The sequence below is a fragment of the Neofelis nebulosa genome, chromosome 15 (assembly GCF_028018385.1).
Source record: "Neofelis nebulosa isolate mNeoNeb1 chromosome 15, mNeoNeb1.pri, whole genome shotgun sequence".
NCBI lineage: Eukaryota > Metazoa > Chordata > Mammalia > Carnivora > Felidae > Neofelis > Neofelis nebulosa.
In genome coordinates, this window is record NC_080796.1 from 475,087 (window position 1) to 490,973 (window position 15,887).

At 36.7% G+C, this 15,887-nt stretch overlaps 1 protein-coding gene across 1 annotated transcript in view; it reads right to left on the reverse strand.

Annotated features, from left to right (window-relative positions):
- Positions 1-2,746: 2,746 nt before the first annotated feature.
- LOC131495891 (ankyrin repeat domain-containing protein 26-like) overlaps positions 2,747-15,887 on the reverse strand; it is a 45,642-nt gene continuing 32,501 nt past the window's right edge. Inside the window, exons 6-10 of the mRNA XM_058701061.1 lie at positions 13,402-13,692; positions 12,398-12,615; positions 10,929-11,157; positions 4,817-4,861; positions 2,747-3,439 (exon numbers count right to left, since the gene is read on the reverse strand). Coding sequence (XP_058557044.1) covers positions 10,947-11,157; positions 12,398-12,615; positions 13,402-13,692 — 720 coding nt within the window. The 3' untranslated portion in view covers positions 2,747-3,439; positions 4,817-4,861; positions 10,929-10,946. The remainder of the gene's footprint in view (positions 3,440-4,816; positions 4,862-10,928; positions 11,158-12,397; positions 12,616-13,401; positions 13,693-15,887) is intronic.

Here is a 15,887-nt window from a genome sequence, read left to right on the forward strand (position 1 = left end):
TGGCAAATGTAAAGGAAGGTTGCAGACATAATTCAGTTAATTCAGAGTCAGTCAAAAGAGGATTATGCTAGGCAAACCTGATCTAATCACGTGAACACCCTCCAAGGAGGACTGAGCCTTCTCTGAAGTGACATTCTCCTTGCTGGCCTCCTAAACTAAGTGGCTGTATTGAGGAAGTCTACGTGGCCAAGAACAAGGAACAGCCTTGCTCTAGGCTGAATATTTGTGTCCCCACTCACCCGAATACATGTGTTAACTCTTAATGTTCATCGTGATAGTATTTAGAAGTGGGGGATTTGGGAAATGATGAAGTCACGAAGGTGGAGCCCTCCTGAATGGGATTAGTGCCCTTATGAAGGAGGGCTGTGAGAGCTCCCTTGGCCCTGCGCCAAGCAGGAAGACCAGAGTCCATGAACCAGGAAGCAGGCCGTCACTGTACACTGAATCTGCCAGTGCCTTAATTTTGTACTTCCCAGCCTCCAGAAGGGTGGAAATAAAACTTACTTTTTCATAATCCTATGGCATTTTGTTAGAGCAGCCAAAAGGACTAAGACAAGTGTCTGGGAACGCTTAGGACCTAAGCCTCCAACTAGCCTCCAACTAGCAAAGAGCTGTGGAAATGAGTCCAGTCATACAGTCACAAGGAAATTCTCTTAAAAACAAACTCAATGGGCTTGGAAGCAGATTCTTCCCCATTGAAGCACCCAAATGGGGAAGCGTAGTCTAGCAGACACCTTGGCTACAGCCTTGTGAGAACCTGAACAAAGGACCCAGCTAAGCCATTGCTTAGCTTCTGGCCCATAAAAATGTGAGATAAATGTGTGTGGCTTTAAGGCGCTGTGTTGATGGTGATCTGTTGTAAACGGCAAGAGCAAACTAAGAGACTAATAAGACATAAACTTTTAAAAACCCCACTATCTACATAGTTATAGGAAACTACTTTTACATGTTGCAATTTCAAGAAGACATGAACACTCACTATCCTCACATTTACTCAACATCATTCTTATAGTAGGAAACAAAAAAAAAATGAAAGCTCTAGGAATTGGAAACAAAAATGCCACTATTTATAGATTATATGTCGCTGCATGTACCAAATACAAAGGAATCTGCAGATAAAACACTCGAGTAAGAAACAATATATTGTGGGGAATAAGCTTAGACAATTAAAAGACTAGGTGTTTGGAAAAATCAGTATAAGAAATGTCTTTCCTTACAAACTGTTGACCGATTCGATGCAATTCCAATGAGAAACAGCTTTGGAGAGCTTGCCAAGTTGATTATAAAAGACCTGTGGAGCCCTTCCTTCCTTTCTTCTTTCTCATCCCCAACACTTTAGTTCCCAGTCCTAGAAACAGAGGCATGGAGTTGGGGTCCAGAGTGAGGTGTTGGAGCTTAGAATGGGAAGGCATTACGTGCGGTAAGGTCACCCTGCACCGTGTTGGAGCTCAAGTGAGAGCATCCCTGAAAAGTGAATGGTATAGAATAATGAAGTATCACAGACTCAACAGGGTAGGGAGGCATCTGCACAGGGGAAGAATAGCCCAGTGTGGGTTTTCAGAACCTGCAGGGGGCAAATCATCTGCAGAAGACGTAGCCTGGCACAGGGTGTCTGAGAAAGGAGATATTTACGTATCTCAAAGTACTTCCCCATAAAATACTAAATAATTGGAAAGTGGAAAGTTAACATTCCAGGCGAGAAACCTGGCAGATACTACCTCCGGTGGCCAACATTAACATCACCAGTATGGGGACAATTCAAAATTGTAGGTCACATGATAGGATGCAAAGAGTAGGTTGTAGTGATACTCTTGCTAAACATGTATGGTCTGAATTTTACCATAAGGAAACCTAAGAAAAATCCACGTTGAAAGACATTCCACATTACTGGAATTTACTCGTCAAAAGGTTAAAAGTCATGAAAGTCAAGGAAAGACAAAGGAACTGTTCTAGAGTGAAAGAGACTAAGACATACAACTGAATTCAATACATGGCTCTGAACAGGACCTTCCTTGGTATAACGTATACTACAGATAAGTGACCAAACTTAAAAAGAATTATGAGGGGGCGCCTGGGTGGCTCAGTGGGTTAGACGTCCGACTTCAGCCCAGGTCACGATCTCACGGTCCGTGAGTTCGAGCCCCGCGTCGGGCTCTGGGCTGATGGCTCAGAGCCTGGAGCCTGCTTCTGATTCTGTGTCTCCCTCTCTCTCTGCCCCTCCCCCGTTCATGCTCTGTCTCACTCTGTCTCAAAAATAAATAAACGTTAAAAAAAAAAAAGAATTATGAGGAATAAATGATAGAATTATACTTAACCCTTGGACAAAACAGTTTTAATGGGTGCACTGACTGCACACAGATATTTTTTTCAGTACTGGAAATGTATTTTCTTTTATAATTTTCTTCATGGTATTTTTTTCTGTAGCTTTATTTTAAGAATAGAGTATGATACATATACAAAAGATTATTGGTAGTAGTAGTGGTTAAGTCTTTGGGGGTCAAAAGTTGTTCATGGCTTTTTGACTGTGGAGGGTGGGGTCAGAGCCCTTAACCCCATTGTTCAAGCATCCAGTGTATTAGAGTTAATGTTCTGATTGTGAAGGTTGTATGGTAGTTATGTGGAATGTACTGACTTGTAGGATTTAAGTGCTACAGGAATCAGGCATCCCATTAGCAATTTACTTGCAAATGGCTTTGGGGCGGGGGGGGGAGTTCTTTTTTTTTTCTCTAATTTTTATTTTCTCTAACTTTGTTTCTAAAAAGCAAATCAAAAATAAATAAATAAATAACTAGAAAAGGTGAAAAGCCTTTGGCAAATCTTATTTCTCCATGTGGAAAGAGCTACGAATCAGTGTTTACAATTAAAATCATAGATAGGTTTTATGGCACTATAAAAAAAATGTAATATGTACAAACATTGTCAATAGCCACAGCAGGAATACATCAAAATAATGTCTAAATCTTTAGGCCCACATATAGTCATAAAAATTGGAAAATACAAAAAGCCATCCATGAACACTACTGAAGTATTAATGACAACTTGGTTGTTTGGGTGCTGTTCAAACCGCTGGTAGTGGAGCGGTCTGATGTATGTAAAACCCTCTAGTGCTGGTTTCCACGTACAAAATGTGCTTAAAAGTTAATGAGATGCCAAGAAACATAGTTTAAAATATTATAAAGATTTTCATTACACACATATGAAACAAAAACTTTTTCCTTTAATCAAGATTTTGCCGTATAGTGTGTTCAATTGGGAAGCAATGAAAATGTTTTGTAAGCATCCAGTAAATTTTTTCTATTTATTTTTCAAATTGTATAATTTTTGTTCAAAATCTGTACATATTCTCGTGACGCTTTCCATACTGGATCTTGATTTAGAATTGAATCATCAGTAGATACTAAAGGATTTCTACAGGATCCTCATTCAAATTCGGTAGCAGCTGAAAAGGAAAAGAAAGAATTATTTTCTTTCTCCAAAATAATTTTCAACTACAAGTGATTAAAAAAAAAAAAAGAAGAAGAAAAGAAAAAAAAAAGAAAAAGACAAAAAGAAAGTTGGGGCCTTTATGATGTTAAGAAAAATGAAAAATACCTATGTACAACTGCAATATGAAACCCAAGATTAGTATTAAATATATTTTGCTCAGGGTTGCACACTGAATTAATTGCTATTGTGGATACATATCAGAGTTTCTGGTTTTTTCATTACAAGGTGAAATTACAAGATGAGGACACAGTCCACCCTGAACAATCATAAACTATAAACTGAAAAATCAAACAGGCATTTCCAAACAGAGCCAAGTAAACAGATGTAAGTGACAGGTATAAAACACAGCACTACTGGAACATACGGAAGGGACATCCCAGTTTTGTGTCAATATTGTCTGCTCTTTGGTGAAGGTGATATGTCAGCTGATACCTGAAGGACAAGGAAAAAGTATGCTAGGTAGAGGGAAGAAGCACATACAAAGAGCTAGAAGTGAGGAAGAACACTTGTGCAATTATGAGTAGTTTAGTTTGACAAGGTGCTAGAGCAAAGCAGCAGAGTAGGGCAAATAGTGAGAGACAAGGCTGAATCATCTGGCAAGAAGCAAACTGATTTGGGTGTTTTCATTCCATGCTAAGGAATTTGAAGTTTTACCCGAGGGCAAAAGCAATGACAAAGTCAATGAGTGAAGATTGAAACCCGTTACCTGTCAAGTGACATCTATATGACCTCTAATTACTTAACCAAGCATTACTAAGACGACTTTGGATTTTTGGGTCTTCTATCACTAGCAGAAACAACAATTTGATAAAGCACACCTTTTCTGAGACTTGTGCAGGTTGACAGTTCCACAGGGATGGCACCAGTGAAGGGAGATTATCGCCAGAAATAATAACAGATATATAGACTTAGGGAGATTGAAAAAACTTCTTTAACGTTTATTTTTGAGAGAGAGACAAACCACAAGCGGGCAGGGGCACAGAGAGAGGGAGACACAGAATCTGAAGCAGGCTCCAGGCTCCGAGCTTTCAGCACAGAGCCCTCTGTGGGGCCTGAACCCACCTGAGCTGAAATCAGTCGCCCAACCGACTGAGCCACCTGGGTGCCCCTAGACTTGTGGGAGATTTTAAAAGAGCTATGAAACATGAGGACTAAATGAGGAGGAATTGTGTTCTTCATTATGCTCATGCTTTTACATTTTTTATTAGATATGTACAAAAAATGTGAATGTAGTATCTATTATCCAAACAATGGAAAGGGATGACATTTACTATTTATAGTTTAGTTCAGAAATCAATGATATATAACTTCATACATTTTGGCAACATACCTTCTTCTAGTGCTCTGGTTATTCTTTTTCCAACTCCCGCTGCATCTGAAATAAGCCAAATATTATTTAGAATGTGTAAGGTAAACAAGACATGGTAAGAATTATATATAGCTTACGACATGTGGTCTTGAAATAATACTTGTAGAGATTAAACCAAAGTTAGGGATTGCTTAAATAGAAAAACTATCACATGAATAAAATAAATTCCTACCTATTTTATTTTAGTTTTAGATAACGGAGAACAGATACATACACACACACACACACACACACACACACGTGTATATGTATACACGTGTATATGTATGTATAATACATATGTATTATATATATGTATACATATACACGTGTGTGTGTATACATATATATAATGTGTGTATATTATATATATAATACATTATGTGTATTATACTAATACATATAATATGTGCATATTATATATATGTATATATATATATATATGTACATATATATATAATACTATTTAAGTGAATGTGATAAAAAGCACAATCAATATTGATCTATTGAATGTGTATAATCTCTGAAACGTGATGTTTGGTCTTACTGGTACAAAAAAGTTTAAACAAGAATCATATTGTATACTGAATTATTACTTGGAAATGATTAGAAAAACTGCCATTTATGAAAGTTTAATCAGTTTTTTACCTTAATGAATAGTTCCTTAAAATGGGCTTTCCATTTTTTCACTTTTAGAAAAACAAAATTTGAAGGAATGCTTTTTGCTATTAATTTTTCAGGACTGACTCTTAAATACATATAAAATGAAAAACGTGGGACTGTCTTACTGTCATGTGGAAATTCTACTGGCAAAAAATTGAGTAAAAATATTTTGCTATCTGTATTATGACTAAAACACTTATTTATTTTCATATGCACACAAAGATTTCAGAAAATCTCTTTGAAGAAAGGAAAAATAGAGGGTTACAACAGTTTTCAAAGTTAGCTTCTGATGTATAACTTTCTCCATTAGAGATAAGGAAAACAATATACAATTTTCAATTGTAACTTTGTTTCCTTTCTCCAAATTAGGACCAAGTTTTGAAACACTTGACTTATTAAAGTTATGGTTATCCACTTACTTATGAAATGTGTACGAATATTTAAAACTATAGGTGACCCTTGAATAACACAGGGGTGGGGTACAGTCAAAAACCTGTATATAATTTTTCATCCCCCAAAACTTAATTACTAATAGCCTACTGTTGACTGGAAGCATTACCGGTAACATAAACAGCCGGTTCATACATGTTTCGTACAGTAGAATAAGCTAGGGCAAAAAATGACATTAAGAAAAATGGAAGGAAGAGGAAATACACTTACAGTACTGTACAGTATCCAAAAATAATCCATGTGTAAGTAAAGTAGACCCGCACAGTGCAAAACCATGTTGGTCAAGGGTCAACTGTATATTACAACTGTTCCTGTCTAGAATGTTCTTATTTAGATCTTTCTTAGACAAGGTAGCCTCTCCCTGAATGCCCCAAACAGGCTCCAAAATAGTGTACAGGACATAATCAACACTGTGGTGATAAAGATTCCAATGTCTTTACAAATTTAGGTGTGAGGACAAATGTTTTGGCTGACATATTTCCCAATATTTTCAAAGACTGTTTTCCCTAATACCTTTTTTATAATTGAAGTATAGTTGACATACAATGTTACACTAGTTTTTCAGTATACAAATTCAGATTGGACAATTGTATACACTATGCTAAGCTTGCTACCATACATGTAGTTACCCTCTGTCACCATACAACATTAATACAATATTATTGAGGATATTCCATATGCTGTATTCTTCATTCCTGTGACTTATTTACTTTATAACTGGAATTTGTACCTCTTACTCCCCTTCACCTATTTTGCCCATACCTCTCTACCCACCTCCCCTTTAGCAACCACCAATTTGTCCTCTGTAGTTATGATTCTGTTTGTTCACTTGTTTTGTTTGTTTTTTTTTGTACTCCACATGTAAGTGAAATAAGATAGTATTTATTTGTCTCTCTCCGAATTATTTCACCTAGCATAATACCCTCTAGGTCTATCAATGTTGTCACAAATGGCAAGATCTCATTCTTTTTGATAGCTGAGCTATATTTCATTGTATACATATTACACATTGTCTTTATCCATTCAAATGTCCATGGACACTTAGGTTGCTTCCCTATTTTGGTTATCGCAAACAATGTTTCCATAAACATAGGGATGCATGCAACTTTTCAAATTAGTGTTTTCATTTTCTTTGGGTAAATATGCAGCAGTGGAATTAATGAATATCTATTTTTAAGTTTTTGAGGAACCATAACACTTTTTTGACAATAGCATTATATTCAGGCCTTATAAAATGAATGGGACAACATGACTATACCAGACTTATAAAATTAATAACTCAATACCAGATGATGGGAGAAGGCTTTATTCAAACAATTTTATATTACCATTAATAAATACGATATAAAATATAAACCTCGTTTTCTATATGACATGACTTAAGGAGCTACCAAGGTAATGTTGCATCTTTTCCCCAAAAGCTTTTTTCCTAAATATTTACCTCTGTGACCTTTATATTTTTATCTAAGTAAAAACTGTGTTTCGATGGTGAAAATAGCTTTCAAGTCCATGAATAAGAACACATGTGTACTTTTATGTATACCTTTCCATTGATCAGAAATATAAGAGGGTGAGAAAATTATACACAGAAAAACTATATATCAGCAAATTTTAATTCAAAGAACATTTTTAAAGGATTTTTAATTAGAAGGATTTTCTCATTAACTGTTAACATTCAAATATGGCCCATAGAAATCTAAGGTTCGGTTGGGGACACTGCAGGATTGAGGGACAAGGAAGTCACAGCCGTAGTCTCCATCTCTTCTGTAGTTAGACAGCTCTACTTCTCTCTGTTTTACACAATACAGTTTAATGCAAAAAACAAAAAACAACGTTCTATTCTTTGAAAAAAATTATTTTGAAGGTATAAAAGTCACTAATTTAGTCAAATCCCGAGTTTTGCGTAATAGACAAATAGGGCTCAGAGAGAGTGTACTTTGCCTGAGGTCATGAAACCAACTAGATGCAGACCAGGAATACACTTGTGGTCTTACCAAGCCTAGAGTTCTATGCCAGTTACTTCCTCATAGTCAGGAAAAATACGTGTATTTAAGTATAACTCAGAGAAAATGAATACATAAAACTTTGTCATGTGGTTCAGTAATGCTTAGGTATGAGGTACACAATAGTAGCTCTCTAACTAAATTACAAATTTTAAAGTCATGAATGAAAATAAAGGAACAGAAATTATGTTAACTTCTTTTAGTAGCAGTCAATATTTAAGCACAACTTTTCTTTAATTTTTTTTAATGTTTATTTACTTTTGAGACAGAGAGAGACAGAGCATGAATGGGGGAGGGTCAGAGAGAGGGAGACACAGAATCTGAAACAGGCTCCAGGCTCTGAGCTGTCAGCACAGAGCCCGATGCGGGGCTCGAACTCACAGACCGCGAGATCATGACCTGAGCCGAAGTTGGCCGCTTAACCGACTGAGCCACCCAGGCGCGCCAAGCACAACTTTTTTAAACCACAGGACAGAGAACTTGAAAGAGAAAATCTTTAGGTGAAGCAAGCAAGCTGAAACTGAGGAAATTCTTCCTGAAAGCATTATTTATTCTTTCCAAAGAAAATTTGGTTTATCAACATCAATCAACCAATGAGTGAACCCATGGTGTGGTTATTTATAGCAAAATTTGAAACCCAACACAGATTTCTCTTTCCCATCTAGCATGCTTCTGCCTAACCTCTCATCATTCGTTGGTATGTACAAAAGACACAATTGACTTTATTAATAATTTAAATCCAGTCGGAAATTATAGGTGAATCTTCACTTCTCACATGTGGACTTATCTCTCTCTCCCTCCCGACGGGAAAGGAGACTTACCTAACAGGTGAATTTGGGAGAAGGAGCTAAGCAGTGCTTATGTGTTTCTGAATCTCCTCTTTGAAAAGATGTGCCTGCCCACAGTAACATGAATTTGGGTCTGCTCTCAGCTCTGTGGTAAGCACCCTGCCCCCGGGGTGGGTGTCTAGCATTTGTTTCCTCAATTTACAACTGTGTGGGGAAGTGCCCAATTTGGGAGGAAGCCCAATGTGGCTAACATAACCTAAATCATATCCTCCAATTTGTTAGTGTGTATTAGTAATAAAGCTACTAAGTTTATCTCCATCTCCCTGTCTCCTGTGTTCTGAATTTAGAAAGAAAAGAGCAGGGTTACTTGCCACCTACCCAGTGTCACCTGTCACAGCTCCACCAAGAAAAATGACTAGACAACACTTACAGAAACATTCTCTTCTTCCTTGACTTCATAACTAACGTACATTGTTCAAAAGCAACGCCCACTCGAAAGAGAGAAAAAGTTGATAGGAACCATTTTAGGAACAAACATGGAAAGTCAGACAAACTGAGGACACAGAGGAGTACATTCCAAATGAAAGAACATGAGAAAACCTAAGAAAACAACTAAGTGAAACAGAGATAAGTAATGTACCTCATAAAGAGTTCAAGGTAACGGTCATAAAGATGCTCAGTGAACTTGGGAGAAGAATGAATGGATCCAGTGATAACATCAACAAAGAGACAGAAAATATAAAAAAGAACCAATCAGATCTGAAGGATACAATAACAGAAATGACAAATACACTAGAGGGAATCAACAGCAGATAAGAATATGCAGAAGAACAGATCAACAATTTGCAAGACAGGGTAGTAGAAATCATCCAAGCCAAAAATAAAAAATAAAAAATAAATTAAAATGAGGCTAGGTTAAGGGACCTGTGTGACAACATCCAGTGTAATAATACTTGCATTCAAGGGCTTCCAGAAAAAGAAAAGAGAAAGGGGCAAAGAACTCATTTGAAGAAAAAAAGGTTTCATTTTAAAAATTCAAATATTTGCTTGATTTAGCTATTTATAAAATGCTCTACAATCACTCATCAAGATATTTTATAAAAATAGAAACAAAGGTGGTATAAGTCAAAAAAAGGAAAAAGAAAAAAGAGTGCCATAAATAAGAAAGCAATTAAAGATGTATTCTCGTGTAAGAAAATAGCAAAATTTTAACTTAAAAGAGAAATTAATCTTTTTAGTGTTACAAGTTGATTTAATTCATAAAAAGGACTTACCATGGATTCTTTTTTTTTTTTTTTAAGTAGCCTCCATGCTTAGCGTAGAGCCCAATGCAGGACTTGAACTCATGACCCTGAGATCAAAACCTAAGCTGAGATCAAGAGTTAGACGCTGAACTGACTGAGCCACCCAGGCACCCCCATGGATTCTTTTAAATAGTAAACATTCATGTCGTTAAGTGTTTGGAGGACGAACATTCACTGACATACAGGGGTGCAAAAACTGGATTATAACAAAACGTTCAAATGTTTATGAACCACTGCCAACTGAAAATAAGTCCAAGCATCTAAGTGTACCTATGGTTAGCAGGCAATCACATTTACTTTCTAAAATCAAATTTAAATGAAAGCTTTTCAGGAAATTTTACATGGGTCAGTTTAGTTGTATTTACTGAATACAGTTAATACTAGGTGTCTCTTGTGGTGCATCTGTGTGGCTCAGTTGTTTTTAGTGTCCAAATCTTCATTTTGACTCAGGCCATGATCTCATGGTTTTGAGACAGAGCCCCACATTCAGCTCTGTGCTGAGCATGAAACCTGCTTGGGATTCTCTTTCTTCCTCTCCTTTTGCCCCTCCCCTGCATGCACTCACTCATTCTCTCAGTAAAATAAAATAAAAATAAGTATCTCTTAGAAATGAGAGATCAAGGGACTAATATTATATATATTATATATTATATTATAATATATATTATATACATTATATTAATATTATATATATATAATATTATATATATTATATTATATATATATATATATATATAATTTTACCTCAGTTCTTTCTTAGCACATATAATTATGACTTTTACTTCGTATGTATTAGTTACTTAAACAACTCAGAATTTCACCAAAATAAAAGTAACTATTATATCAGATATCTGAAACCCAAAGTAAAACAGATAATATAACTAACCTTCCACAAGGAAGTCTCTCAGTAGTCATATGACGGCCGTGGGTTCAAGGTAGGAATCACTAAGTTTCCTCCTGGAGTAAAGTTTCCATTGAGCACTAAATTATTTTCAAAATGTCCACAATAAGGTGGTTCCAGGCCTGGGCTCATAGTAAGGGTCCTGAGTAAAGTTTGGTGCTGCTGTCTCTCCACAAGAAGTTTTGTATTGCTCTCTGACAGTCTCTCATTAGTCCTGTGAAGATTAAAAAACACAAATACATTTTCTTTTTCCCTAAATCATTCCTAAATGACATACATTTTTTTAAGTTTCCATAATAGTAAATAGCATTTGCCATTGAACAGTGTTTTAGCACTGAACATGTGACAGAGCACACCTACTATCTAAAATTGTACTTTTAAAACTGTTCTAAAGAAATACTTTTGTTTCCAGGGGGATTCCTAACAATTCAAATTAGGGAAGGGAAATAAGTGGCTATTAGTGATGTACATGGCTTAACAAATAATACTTGCTGTCTTCTGGGATGGCTGTACTGACAGGATGCTTCAGGATACCATTATATATACACACTTATATTTAGTAAACCTGTTTACAGATATAAAACTAAACCATCCCTCAAAGACATTTTCAAGCATTTGCTTTCACCACTCTTGTACATTTCACTTATTATCTCAAAGAAACTGAGCATTTGACACTGAGGAATCATGAGACCAACAATCTCTAGGGGAGATAGTAGATGACAGACGTGTGATCAGAAAGAACTAAAACAGCTACAGAGGCAATTAGCTTATAACAGTTACCAAGGCACTGGAGGCAGAATCTGCCCTTTGTGTCTTCCGTCTTCCACATGCCTCCCTCCCACCATGGTGCTCTTTTTAGCCATTTTGGGAATTATACTACCCTTCAGCCCTGTGTGAGTCTTTCTGTATTTCACCTGTATGCCTTTATGTAATGTAGAAAAAGCATAAAGGATAGTTTTTCTCAAGGCCCACTCTAGTAATCATACCAAAGATCACAATCAAGAGAATAAATGTACCAAGCTGCCAGGATGAATAGTAGTAGTAGTACTTGACCTTTTAGGTTAAAGATGTAATCTTCCAAAAAGAAACTCATCGACATTTCTATTTAGGGTAATTCTGACAATCAATTTTATACTAATATGCTTCTAAATGAGAAAGCTTCAAACAATGCACTTAAAGACTAGCAGATCCGATCAATGGAAAATATACAGGGCGGGGGGTGTGGGAGGGGGTGGGGGAAGAGGTCTGTAAAACCGAAAAAAAGAGGAGGGATTGAAACTGTCCTGGACTAACATTTCAAAGGTAAGTTCACTTAGAAACATCATTTCTCAAAATGACACGATCTAGTTGGCTTTCACTTCCTACTCATCTCATGATCTTGGCTCCACAGAAATTATGCTTTAGAAGCAAATTAATAAGCTAAATTTCTTGTCTGTGATTCTGTTTTGACTTACGTGTTCAGCTTATTTCTCAAGGACTTTCTAACTTTTAATTCTTCTAGGCAGAGTTGCCTGTAGGTTTCCAACTCTGTTTTAGTCGAATCTTCTTGAGAAGTCTTCATTGTAGAGACCTGAGATTCCAGATCTCTAATTCTAAGTTCCATTTGACTTCTCGTTGAAGCATGAGCATTTTCTCTTAACTGGTCCAAGTCTTCTTGAGCTGCTGCTTGTGCCTAAACCAAATTAACAGGATAGTTTTAAAATAGCTATAAACTGAATAACTAATTATACCTGTTTCCTTTAGTTCGGAGTCAATGATTCAGAGAGCAATTTTAAATGAAAAAAAGCTCAAATGTAAAATATTTATCATATCATAAATATCATATCATATTTATCATATGATTTATAAAATTAAAGTTGAATCATTCTTGTATTAGTATTCACACAATCTGATAATTCAAATAGTAGAATCAATGACAAAATTGGGGCGCCTGGGTGGCGCAGTCGGTTAAGCGTCCGACTTCAGCCAGGTCACGATCTCGCGTTCCGTGAGTTCGAGCCCCGCGTCAGGCTCTGGGCTGACAGCTCAGAGCCTGGAGCCTGTTTCCGATTCTGTGTCTCCCTCTCTCTCTGCCCCTCCCCCGTTCATGCTCTGTCTCTCTCTCTGTCCCAAAAATAAACAAAAAACATTAAAAAAAAATTAAAAAAAAAAAAGAATCAATGACAAAATTTTTAAAGTCAACAATAAACTTAAGAATAATCCAAGTACAGTGCAATTTTTAAATCATTTTTCTTTTCCTCTTCATAGTGAGACTAGTTGTTTAAATCATCATTTTTTCTTATCCTCTCGATTTAGTAGGAATAATGATGAAAACTGAAATCTTTAAAGGGGGGAACAAATGCCTCCAGAAATCTACAAATTACCATAAAGCAAGTAGAGGAAACCCCTACAATACATCTATCCAAAATGTAATTTGCAGTGAAATGAATTACAGCACATTACAGATCAATCAATTAACCTGTAAAAACAGGTTGACTTCGTGTAATTTTTCTTCTATGTCCAGTCGTGCTCTTTCTTCAATCTCCCGTTTATACTGTTCCACTTGACTGCGTTCTACCATATTCATTTCCATAAATTGTTTCAATTTTACTACTTCTTGCTGTAACTTCTTGTTATTGCTCTCTAGTTTTTCACGTTCTTCTTCGAAAGATTTCATTGATAATAACTCTTGTTGAAGAACTTGATTTTTTGCATCCAGGTGTAGACATTTTGAAGATGTAGTTTCCAGTTCTGTTGTAAGGACATCAGCCTGCATGAATAAAACACTATAGTTTGGAAGGGAGTGAAAAGAGTCTAACTCAAAACTACTATGAAAAAAAATTTTTTTTCAGATTTTAAGTAATCTCTATGCCCAGTGTGATGCTTGAACTCACAATCTCAAGATCAAGAGTAACTGAGCCAGCCAGGCACTCAAATTTTAAATAAACTCATTTGCAATAAAATGTTACCTGTCTTAGAATGTGGAACCTTAAACAACTCAGAAAATCAAGAGCCAAGTTAAAGCCATCAGGTGTTACTGAAATAGATCTTTGCTATCATTCTCTTTACTACACAACATTTGCACTCAATTCTATACTTTTATTTTCTATGATTTTTTCATATCTTTCTTTCATAAGTCCCCTCTTAGGAGAAAGTCTCTTGGCCCTTCCCCCATCTTAACACTCCATAACTTTTAAAGAAGTTTTAGCAATATCATATTGACTTATGTATGCCCACGTCAAAAAATACGTCCCAAGATAAGACTCTGGAAATAAGACTCTAATTCATGAATCTAGAAGTAATGACTCTAACACCATGGTCTGTTTCTGAACTGCAAATGTTTTATGCTAATTTGAAGTGCATTCCCAGGAGAAATGATTCTCCAGGATGTGTTAAGAAATCACATCTCCCAGTATAAAACATTAATTGGATGATCCACATATTTTTTGAAGCAAAAAAATATTTAATTCAATACTGTTATCTTGTAATCCGTTGTTACTTTCCAGAAAATAAGAGATCATACTAAACAAAAACAACCACAACAACAAAACTGGTGGAGTTTCAGTGATGCTGAGTTGGGAAGGACTTCCATCCATTCTATATGATTGGTAAGACAAGGTGAATGGATGTGGTGGTTTAACAAATTCGTTGATACTTCTGTGAAAATTCCTCCCCTTAAATATATGCTGGCTTCAGTAACTGGTTTCTAGTGAACAGAATATGCAGAACTGCTGGGATTTTTTTAAAATTTTTTTTTAACATTTATTTATTTTTGGGACAGAGAGAGACAGAGCATGAACGGGGGAGGGGCAGAGAGAGAGGGAGACACAGAATCGGAAGCAGGCTCCAGGCTCTGAGCCATCAGCCCAGAGCCCGATGCGGGGCTCGAACTCGTGGACCGCGAGATCGTGACCTGAGCTGATGTCGGACGCTTAACCGACTGAGCCACCCAGGCGCCCCAACTGCTGTGATTTTTAAGGCCAGTTTAGAAAATGTGATACAGCTTCCATCTGACTTTCTTTCTCTAGGGAAGCTCACCCTTAGAACCCAGCCACCACGTTGTGAGGAATCCTAGGCTACCTAGTGAGTCTTCGTGTAGATACTCCAGCTGAGACTAGCCAACGTCCTAGCCAAAGGCCAGCCTCAACAGCCAAACACGTGCGTGAACAAGCCTTTAGATGATTCTAGTCTCCAGCTTCCAGTTATGCCAGCTGATGCCAAATGAAGAAGAAATGAGTTGCCCTACTCTGCTTTGCCTAAAATAAGATTGGTGAACAAGAGAAATGCTGTTTTGAACTACTAGGTTTTGAGGTGGCTTATTATGCGGCAGTAAATTGCTACCACAGATACTGATACTAAAAATGGTGTGCTGCTATTCAAAAAACCCTAAAAGTAAACTTCCTTTGAACCAAGAGTAGGTGGAAGTGGAAAGATGTAGAAAAGCGTAAGGATGAGACCCAAAAATGGCCTCCACAAGACTCTTAGTGGAACCCTGAAGGCCTATGAAGAGGCTGACAGCAAGGGTCTCTAAGCAAGTGAAGAAAATGACACCGGAGGAAAGGAAAGTCATGCTACAAAATACCTGAAAGTGAAACGGATAGGAAAGAGAAACTAAAGAAAGACTATGCAACTGAAAGGAACCAGGACTTACAGGGTTCAAGTATCTGTTTCTCCTTTACAGCCTCTCTACATGTTGAACTGTCAAATAATGCTAAAATAAAGAAATGGCTTTTGGGTTAAGAAAAAATCCAGGGTGCTACCAGGAAAACAGGAAGATTTAAGGTATGCCTCCAATTTCTTTAAGGATCTTAAGAGTATAAGATTTTTTTTTAAAGTAGGTTCCACACCCGACATGGGTGTGGAATTAGCATAAACTCAGCACCCAGAGATCAAGTGTCACATGCTCTACCAACTGAGCCAGCCAGGAGCCCCAAGAGTAGACGAATTTTAAAGGCATTTTCCTAT